We start from the raw sequence: 13,775 nt of genomic DNA on the forward strand, positions 1-13,775 counted from the left end.
AGGGATGTGTTGGACCAGCCAGGGGAAACTCCAGTCCTCTGGGACCTTCCTCTAACACAGGGATGTGTTGGACCAGCCAGGGGAAACTCCAGTCATCTGGGACCTTCCTCTAACACAGGGATGTGTTGGACCAGCCAGGGGAAACTCCAGTCCTCTGGGACCTTCCTATAACACAGGGATGTGTTGGACCAGCCAGGGGAAACTCCAGACCTCTGGGACCTTCCTCTAACACAGGGATGTGTTGGAGCAGCCAGGGGAAACTCCAGTCCTCTGGGACCTTCCTCTAACACAGGGATGTGTTGGACCAGCCAGGGGAAACTCCAGTCTTCTGGGACCTTCCTCTAACACAGGGATGTGTTGGACCAGCCAGGGGAAACTCCAGTCCTCTGGGACCTTCCTCTAACACAGGGATGTGTTGGACCAGCCAGGGGAAACTCCAGTCCCCTGGGACCTTCCTCTAACACAGGGATGTGTTGGACCAGCCAGGGGAAACTCCAGTCCTCTGGGACCTTCCTCTAACACAGGGATGTGTTGGACCAGCCAGGGGAAACTCCAGTCCTCTGGGACCTTCCTCTAACACAGGGATGTGTTGGAGCAGCCAGGGGAAACTCCAGTCCTCTGGGACCTTCCTCTAACACAGGGATGTGTTGGAGCAGCCAGGGGAAACTCCAGTCATCTGGGACCTTCCTCTAACACAGGGATGTGTTGGACCAGCCAGGGGAAACTCCAGTCCTCTGGGACCTTCCTCTACCACAGAGATGTGTTGGAGCAGGGGAAACTCCAGTCCTCTGGGACCTTCCTCTAACACAGGGATGTGTTGGAGCAGCCAGGGGAAACTCCAGACCTCTGGGGCCTTCCTCTAACACAGGGATGTGTTGGAGCAGCCAGGGGAAACTCCAGACCTCTGGGACCTTCCTCTAACACAGGGATGTGTTGGAGCAGCCAGGGGAAACTCCAGACCTCTGGGACCTTCCTCTAAACACAGGGATGTGTTGGAGCAGCCAGGGGAAACTCCAGTCCTCTGGGACCTTCCTCTAACACAGGGATGTGTTGGACCAGCCAGGGGAAACTCCAGTCCTCTGGGACCTTCCTCTAACACAGGAATGTGTTGGACCAGCCAGGGGAAACTCCAGTCCTCTGGGACCTTCCTCTAACACAGGGATGTGTTGGACCAGCCAGGGGAAACTCCAGACCTCTGGGGCCTTCCTCTAACACAGGGATGTGTTGGAGCAGCCAGGGGAAACTCCAGTCCTCTGGGACCTTCCTCTAACACAGAGATGTGTTGGAGCAGCCAGGGGAAACTCCAGTCCTCTGGGACCTTCCTCTAACACAGGGATGTGTTGGACCAGCCAGGGGAAACTCCAGACCTCTGGGACCTTCCTCTAACACAGGGATGTGTTGGACCAGCCAGGGGAAACTCCAGTCCTCTGGGACCTTCCTCTAACACAGGGATGTGTTGGAGCAGCCAGGGGAAACTCCAGTCCTCTGGGACCTTCCTCTAACACAGGGAGTTGACCATCCCTGGATTAGAGGGAGAGAGAGGACTGGGGTTGACCATCCCTGGATTAGAGAGGACTGGAGTTGACCATCCCTGGATTAGAGGGAGAGAGAGGACTGGGGTTGACCATCCCTGGATTAGAGGGAGAGAGAGGACTGGGGTTGACCATCCCTGGATTAGAGGGAGAGAGAGAACTGGGGTTGACCATCCCTGGATTAGAGGGAGAGAGAGGACTGGGGTTGACCATCCCTGGATTAGATGAAGAGAGAGGACTGGGGTTGACCATCCCTGGATTAGAGGGAGAGAGAGGACTGGGGTTGACCATCCCTGGATTAGAGGGAGAGAGAGGACTGGGGTTGACCATCCCTGGATTAGAGGGAGAGAGAGGACTGGGGTTGACCATCCCTGGATTAGAGGGAGAGAGAGGACTGGGGTTGACCATCCCTGGATTAGATGAAGAGAGAGGGAGAGAGAGGACTGGGGTTGACCATCCCTGGATTAGAGGGAGAGAGAGGACTGGGGTTGACCATCCCTGGATTAGAGGGAGAGAGTGGACTGGGGTTGACCATCCCTGGATTAGATGAAGAGAGAGGGAGAGAGAGGACTGGGGTTGACCATCCCTGGATTAGAGGGAGAGAGAGGACTGGGGTTGACCATCCCTGGATTAGAGGGAGAGAGAGGGAGAGAGAGGACTGAGGTTGACCATCCCTGGATTAGAGGGAGAGAGAGGGAGAGCGAAACAGACAGAGATGGTAAAACAGAAAGAAAGACATACAGACATACAGACATACAGACAGACAGAAGGATGTGTATTACCGAGGAAGGCGGAGGGGGAGACGGTGCCGTTGCTCCGGGCGACCATGACGCTGATGCCCGTCTCCACGAAGGGGACAGAGAAGTCTATGACCTCTGACCTTTCCTCATTGATGGTCAACGACCCCACTGCCATCGCTGCCTTCTTCTCAATCACCTGGACAACACATTATATATACACATTATAACTATACACTACAATCACCTGGACAACACATTATATATACATTATATACACATTATAACTATACACTACAATCACCGGGACAACACATTATATATACATTATATACACATTATAACTATACACTACAATCACCTGGACAACACATTATATATACATTATATACACATTATAACTATACACTACAATCACCTGGACAACACATTATATATACATTATATACACATTATAACTATACACTACAATCACCTGGACAACACATTATATACATTATACACATTATAACTATACACTACAATCACCTGGACAACACATTATATATACATTATATACACATTATAACTATACACTACAATCACCTGGACAACACATTATATATACATTATATACACATTATAACTATACACTACAATCACCTGGACAACACATTATATATACATTATATACACATTATAACTATACACTACAATCACCTGGACAACACATTATATATACATTATATATATACACATCAATCACCTGGACAACACATTATATATACATTATATACACATTATAACTATACACTACAATCACCTGGACAACACATTATATATACATTATATACACATTATAACTATACACTACAATCACCTGGACAAAACATTATATATACATTATATACACATTATAACTATACACTACAATCACCTGGACAACACATTATATATACACATTATAACTATACACTACAATCACCTGGACAACACATTATATATACATTATATACACATTATAACTATACACTACAATCACCTGGACAACACATTATATATACACATTATAACTATACACTACAATCACCTGGACAACACATTATATATACATATTATAACTATACACTACAATCACCTGGACAACACATTATATATACATTATATACACATTATAACTATACACTACAATCACCTGGACAACACATTATACACATTATAACTATACACTACAATCACCTGGACAACACATTATATATACATACACATTATAACTATACACTACAATCACCTGGACAACACATTATATATACATACACATTATAACTATACACTACAATCACCTGGACAACACATTATATATACACATTATAACTATACACTACAATCACCTGGACAACACATTATATATACATTATATACACATTATAACTATACACTACAATCACCTGGACAACACATTATATATACATTATATACACATTATAACTATACACTACAATCACCTGGACAACACATTATATATACATTATATACACATTATAACTATACACTACAATCACCTGGACAACACATTATATATACATTATATACACATTATAACTATACACTACAATCACCTGGACAACACATTATATATACATTATATACACATTATAACTATACACTACAATCACCTGGACAACACATTATATATACATTATATACACATTATAACTATACACTACAATCACCTGGACAACACATTATATATACATTATATACACATTATAACTATACACTACAATCACCTGGACAACACATTATATATACATTATATACACATTATAACTATACACTACAATCACCTGGACAACACATTATATATACACATTATAACTATACACTACAATCACCTGGACAACACATTATATATACATTATATACACATTATAACTATACACTACAATCACCTGGACAACACATTATATATACACATTATAACTATACACTACAATCACCTGGACAACACATTATATATACACATTATAACTATACACTACAATCACCTGGACAACACATTATATATACATTATATACACATTATAACTATACACTACAATCACCTGGACAACACATTATACACATTATAACTATACACTACAATCACCTGGACAACACATTATATATACATTATATACACATTATAACTATACACTACAATCACCTGGACAACACATTATATATACATTATATACACATTATAACTATACACTACAATCACCTGGACAACACATTATATATACATTATATACACATTATAACTATACACTACAATCACCTGGACAACACATTATATATACATTATATACACATTATAACTATACACTACAATCACCTGGACAACACATTATATATACACATTATAACTATACACTACAATCACCTGGACAACACATTATATATACATTATATACACATTATAACTATACACTACAATCACCTGGACAACACATTATATATACACATTATAACTATACACTACAATCACCTGGACAACACATTATATATACACATTATAACTATACACTACAATCACCTGGACAACACATTATACACATTATAACTATACACTACAATCACCTGGACAACACATTATATATACATTATATACACATTATAACTATACACTACAATCACCTGGACAACACATTATATATACATTATATACACATTATAACTATACACTACAATCACCTGGACAACACATTATATATACATTATATACACATTATAACTATACACTACAATCACCTGGACAACACATTATATATACATTATATACACATTATAACTATACACTACAATCACCTGGACAACACATTATATATACGTTATATACACATTATAACTATACACTACAATCACCTGGACAACACATTATATATACATTATATACACATTATAACTATACACTACAATCACCTGGACAACACATTATATATACACATTATAACTATACACTACAATCACCTGGACAACACATTATATATACATTATATACACATTATAACTATACACTACAATCACCTGGACAACACATTATATATACATTATATACACATTATAACTATACACTACAATCACCTGGACAACACATTATATATACATTATATACACATTATAACTATACACTACAATCACCTGGACAAAACATTATATATACATTATATACACATTATAACTATACACTACAATCACCTGGACAACACATTATATATACACATTATAACTATACACTACAATCACCTGGACAACACATTATATATACATTATATACACATTATAACTATACACTACAATCACCTGGACAACACATTATATATACACATTATAACTATACACTACAATCACCTGGACAACACATTATATATACATATTATAACTATACACTACAATCACCTGGACAACACATTATATATACATTATATACACATTATAACTATACACTACAATCACCTGGACAACACATTATACACATTATAACTATACACTACAATCACCTGGACAACACATTATATATACATACACATTATAACTATACACTACAATCACCTGGACAACACATTATATATACATACACATTATAACTATACACTACAATCACCTGGACAACACATTATATATACACATTATAACTATACACTACAATCACCTGGACAACACATTATATATACATTATATACACATTATAACTATACACTACAATCACCTGGACAACACATTATATATACATTATATACACATTATAACTATACACTACAATCACCTGGACAACACATTATATATACATTATATACACATTATAACTATACACTACAATCACCTGGACAACACATTATATATACATTATATACACATTATAACTATACACTACAATCACCTGGACAACACATTATATATACATTATATACACATTATAACTATACACTACAATCACCTGGACAACACATTATATATACATTATATACACATTATAACTATACACTACAATCACCTGGACAACACATTATATATACATTATATACACATTATAACTATACACTACAATCACCTGGACAACACATTATATATACATTATATACACATTATAACTATACACTACAATCACCTGGACAACACATTATATATACACATTATAACTATACACTACAATCACCTGGACAACACATTATATATACATTATATACACATTATAACTATACACTACAATCACCTGGACAACACATTATATATACACATTATAACTATACACTACAATCACCTGGACAACACATTATATATACACATTATAACTATACACTACAATCACCTGGACAACACATTATATATACATTATATACACATTATAACTATACACTACAATCACCTGGACAACACATTATACACATTATAACTATACACTACAATCACCTGGACAACACATTATATATACATTATATACACATTATAACTATACACTACAATCACCTGGACAACACATTATATATACATTATATACACATTATAACTATACACTACAATCACCTGGACAACACATTATATATACATTATATACACATTATAACTATACACTACAATCACCTGGACAACACATTATATATACATTATATACACATTATAACTATACACTACAATCACCTGGACAACACATTATATATACACATTATAACTATACACTACAATCACCTGGACAACACATTATATATACATTATATACACATTATAACTATACACTACAATCACCTGGACAACACATTATATATACACATTATAACTATACACTACAATCACCTGGACAACACATTATATATACACATTATAACTATACACTACAATCACCTGGACAACACATTATACACATTATAACTATACACTACAATCACCTGGACAACACATTATATATACATTATATACACATTATAACTATACACTACAATCACCTGGACAACACATTATATATACATTATATACACATTATAACTATACACTACAATCACCTGGACAACACATTATATATACATTATATACACATTATAACTATACACTACAATCACCTGGACAACACATTATATATACATTATATACACATTATAACTATACACTACAATCACCTGGACAACACATTATATATACGTTATATACACATTATAACTATACACTACAATCACCTGGACAACACATTATATATACATTATATACACATTATAACTATACACTACAATCACCTGGACAACACATTATATATACACATTATAACTATACACTACAATCACCTGGACAACACATTATATATACATTATATACACATTATAACTATACACTACAATCACCTGGACAACACATTATATATACACATTATAACTATACACTACAATCACCTGGACAACACATTATATATACACATTATAACTATACACTACAATCACCTGGACAACACATTATATATACATTATATACACATTATAACTATACACTACAATCACCTGGACAACACATTATATATACATACACATTATAACTATACACTACAATCACCTGGACAACACATTATATATACATACACATTATAACTATACACTACAATCACCTGGACAACACATTATATATACATACACATTATAACTATACACTACAATCACCTGGACAACACATTATATATACACATTATAACTATACACTACAATCACCTGGACAACACATTATATATACATTATATACACATTATAACTATACACTACAATCACCTGGACAACACATTATATATACATTATATACACATTATAACTATACACTACAATCACCTGGACAACACATTATATACACATTATATACACATTATAACTATACACTACAATCACCTGGACAACACATTATATATACATTATATACACATTATAACTATACACTACAATCACCTGGACAACACATTATATATACATTATATACACATTATAACTATACACTACAATCACCTGGACAACACATTATATATACATTATATACACATTATAACTATACACTACAATCACCTGGACAACACATTATATATACATTATATACACATTATAACTATACACTACAATCACCTGGACAACACATTATATATACATTATATACACATTATAACTATACACTACAATCACCTGGACAACACATTATATACATACACATTATAACTATACACTACAATCACCTGGACAACACATTATATACACATTATAACTATACACTACAATCACCTGGACAACACATTATATACATTATACACATTATAACTATACACTACAATCACCTGGACAACACATTATATATACATTATGTACACATTATAACTATACACTACAATCACCTGGACAACACATTATATATACATTATATACACATTATAACTATACACTACAATCACCTGGACAACACATTATATATACATTATATACACATTATAACTATACACTACAATCACCTGGACAACACATTATATATACATTATATACACATTATAACTATACACTACAATCACCTGGACAACACATTATATATACATTATATACACATTATAACTATACACTACAATCACCTGGACAACACATTATATATACATTATATACACATTATAACTATACACTACAATCACCTGGACAACACATTATATATACATTATATACACATTATAACTATACACTACAATCACCTGGACAACACATTATATATACATTATATACACATTATAACTATACACTACAATCACCTGGACAACACATTATATATACATTATATACACATTATAACTATACACTACAATCACCTGGACACCACATTATACACATTATACACATTATAACTATACACTACAATCACCTGGACAACACATTATATATACATTATATACACATTATAACTATACACTACAATCACCTGGACAACACATTATATATACATTATATACACATTATAACTATACACTACAATCACCTGGACAACACATTATATATACATTATATACACATTATAACTATACACTACAATCACCTGGACAACACATTATATATACATTATATACACATTATAACTATACACTACAATCACCTGGACAACACATTATATATACATTATATACACATTATAACTATACACTACAATCACCTGGACAACACATTATATATACATTATATACACATTATAACTATACACTACAATCACCTGGACAACACATTATATATACATTATATACACATTATAACTATACACTACAATCACCTGGACAACACATTATATATACATTATATACACATTATAACTATACACTACAATCACCTGGACAACACATTATATATACATTATATACACATTATAACTATACACTACAATCACCTGGACAACACATTATATATACATTATATACACATTATAACTATACACTACAATCACCTGGACAACACATTATATATACATTATATACACATTATAACTATACACTACAATCACCTGGACAACACATTATATATACATTATATACACATTATAACTATACACTACAATCACCTGGACAACACATTATATATACATTATATACACATTATAACTATACACTACAATCACCTGGACAACACATTATATATACATTATATACACATTATAACTATACACTACAATCACCTGGACACCACATTATATATACATTATATACACATTATAACTATACACTACAATCACCTGGACAACACATTATATATACATTATATACACATTATAACTATACACTACAATCACCTGGACAACACATTATATATACATTATATACACACATTATAACTATACACTACAATCACCTGGACACATTATATATACATTATATACACATTATAACTATACACTACAATCACCTGGACAACACATTATATATACATTATATACACATTATAACTATACACTACAATCACCTGGACAACACATTATATATACATTATATACACATTATAACTATACACTACAATCACCTGGACACCACATTATATATACATTATATACACATTATAACTATACACTACAATCACCTGGACAACACATTATATATACATTATATACACATTATAACTATACACTACAATCACCTGGACAACACATTATATATACATTATATACACATTATAACTATACACTACAATCACCTGGACAACACATTATATATACATTATATACACATTATAACTATACACTACAATCACCTGGACACCACATTATATATACATTATATACACATTATAACTATACACTACAATCACCTGGACAACACATTATATATACATACACATTATAACTATACACTACAATCACCTGGACAACACATTATATATACATTATATACACATTATAACTATACACTACAATCACCTGGACAACACATTATATATACATTATATACACATTCTAACTATACACTACAATCACCTGGACAACACAGACATTATATACATTATATACACATTATAACTATACACTACAATCACCTGGACAACACATTATATATACATTATATACACATTCTAACTATACTCTACAATCACCTGGACAACACATTATATATACATTATATACACATTATAACTATACACTACAATCACCTGGACAACACATTATATATACATTATATACACATTATAACTATACACTACAATCACCTGGACACCACAGACATTATATACATTATATACACATTATAACTATACACTACAATCACCTGGACAACACATTATATATACATTATATACACATTATAACTATACACTACAATCACCTGGACAACACATTATACACCACACCACATACACACATTATATACACAATCACCACATACACACATTATACACATTATATACACACACATTATATATACATTATAAACATACACACACACACACACACATTATACACAGACACACATTATACACAGACATTATACATTATATACATATAAACACACCACACACATTATAAACACACACACACACACACATTATACACCACACACATTATAAACACACACACACATTATAAACACACACACACATTATACACCACACACATTATAAACACACACACACACACCCACACACATTATACACCACAACACACACACATTATAAACACACACACACACACACATTATACACAGACACACATTATACACAGACATTATACATTATATACATATAAACACACACACACACATTATACACCACACACATTATAAACACACACACACACACACATTATACACCACACACATTATAAACACACACACACATTATAAACACACACACACATTATACACCACACACATTATAAACACACACACACACACCCACACACATTATAAACACACACACACATTATACACCACACACATTATAAACACACACACACACACCCACACACATTATACACCACACACATTATAAACACACACACACATTATAAACACACACACACATTATACACCACACACATTATAAACACACACACACACACCCACACACATTATACACCACAACACACACACATTATAAACACACACATTATAAACACACACACACACACATTATACACCACAACACACACACATTATAAACACACACACACACACACACACATTATACACCACAACATACACACATTATAAACACACACATTATAAACACACACACACACACATTATAAACACACACACACATTATAAACACACACACACACACACATTATAAACACACACATTATAAACACACACACACACATTATAAACACACACACACACATTATAAACACACACATTATAAACACACACACATTATAAACACACACGTTATAAACACACACACACATTATAAACACACACACACACATTATAAACACACACACACATTATAAACACACACACGTTATAAACACACACGTTATAAACACACACACACACACATTATAAACACACACACACACACACATTATAAACACACACACACACACATTATAAACACACACACACATTATAAACACACACATTATAAACACACACATTATAACATTATAAACACACAGAAAGTTTAATGGTCAAATAGCTCTACCTACCTACCTACCTACCTACCTACCTGCCTACCTACCTACCTAGCTAGCTGGCTAGTTCTATTAACAGAGAGGAAAGGAAGTAGAGAGAGAGACAAAGACAAAGAGAGAGAGAACGAGAGAGAGAGAGCGAGAGAGAGAGAGAGAGGACATAAGGAAAGAGAGAGAGAGAGAGACAGACAGGTAGACATACAGACACACAGGTAGACAGACATAGAGACAGACAGACAGGCAGGGTGTGTCTCACCTCTCCCACCATGCCGTTCCAGACAGACAGAGAGACAGACAGACAGGCAGGGTGTGTCTCACCTCTCCCACCATGCCGTTCCAGACAGACATAGAGACAGACAGACAGGCAGGGTGTGTCTCACCTCTCCCACCATGCCGTTCCAGACAGACAGAGAGACAGACAGACAGGCAGGGTGTGTCTCACCTCTCCCACCATGCCGTTCCAGACAGACATAGAGACAGACAGACAGGCAGGGTGTGTCTCACCTCTCCCACCATGCCGTTCCAGACAGACAGAGAGACAGACAGACAGGCAGGGTGTGTCTCACCTCTCCCACCATGCCGTTCCAGACAGACAGAGAGACAGACAGACAGACAGGCAGGGTGTGTCTCACCTCTCCCACCATGCCGTTCCAGACAGACATAGAGACAGACAGACAGGTAGGGTGTGTCTCACCTCTCCCACCATGCCGTTCCAGACGTTGTTGATCTTCTTGCCGTGTTTTCCGTTGGTCACCAGGTAGAGGTCGAAGGTGAACTTGACGTTGCGGGCGATCTTCTTCAGGATGTCGATACAGAACCCTTTGCAACACTGCTTTATATAGGAACCTCCGTCTTTTGTAGAGTTACTGCAACACACACACATAGATACAGGTCAGTGTGTATCAGGGCCTGTCTGTGTGTGTGAGTGTTCCCTTTATATAGGAACCTCCGTCTTTTGTAGAGTTACTGCAACACACACATAGATACAGGTCAGTGTGTATCAGGGCCTGTCTGTGTGTATGAGTGTTCCCTGATTCTGTCAGTAAATGAGAGTGTGAGTGGGCCGTCTGAATAAACCAGATGAAGACATGGATAGAGGAGCAGATGCTGCTAGACTTTAAATAGAGCTCCAACTAACTACTGTATCTTAACACACACACACACACACACACACACACACACACACACACACACACACACACACACACACACACACACACACACACACACACACACACACACACACACACACACACACACACACACACACACACACACACACACACACACACAGACACACAAAACACACACACACACACAACACACACAAAACACACACACACACACATACACACACACACACACACACACACACCAC

The 13,775-nt window shown here is 35.3% G+C and overlaps 1 protein-coding gene across 1 annotated transcript in view; it reads right to left on the reverse strand.

Annotated features, from left to right (window-relative positions):
• LOC139568420 (glutamate receptor ionotropic, NMDA 2A-like) overlaps positions 1–13,775 on the reverse strand; it is a 206,020-nt gene that overhangs the window by 33,737 nt on the left and 158,508 nt on the right. The window contains exons 11-12 of the mRNA XM_071390226.1: positions 13,092–13,263; positions 2,315–2,468 (exon numbers count right to left, since the gene is read on the reverse strand). Coding sequence (XP_071246327.1) covers positions 2,315–2,468; positions 13,092–13,263 — 326 coding nt within the window. The remainder of the gene's footprint in view (positions 1–2,314; positions 2,469–13,091; positions 13,264–13,775) is intronic.

The sequence above is a fragment of the Salvelinus alpinus genome, chromosome 2, assembly GCF_045679555.1.
Source record: "Salvelinus alpinus chromosome 2, SLU_Salpinus.1, whole genome shotgun sequence".
Lineage (NCBI taxonomy): Eukaryota > Metazoa > Chordata > Actinopteri > Salmoniformes > Salmonidae > Salvelinus > Salvelinus alpinus.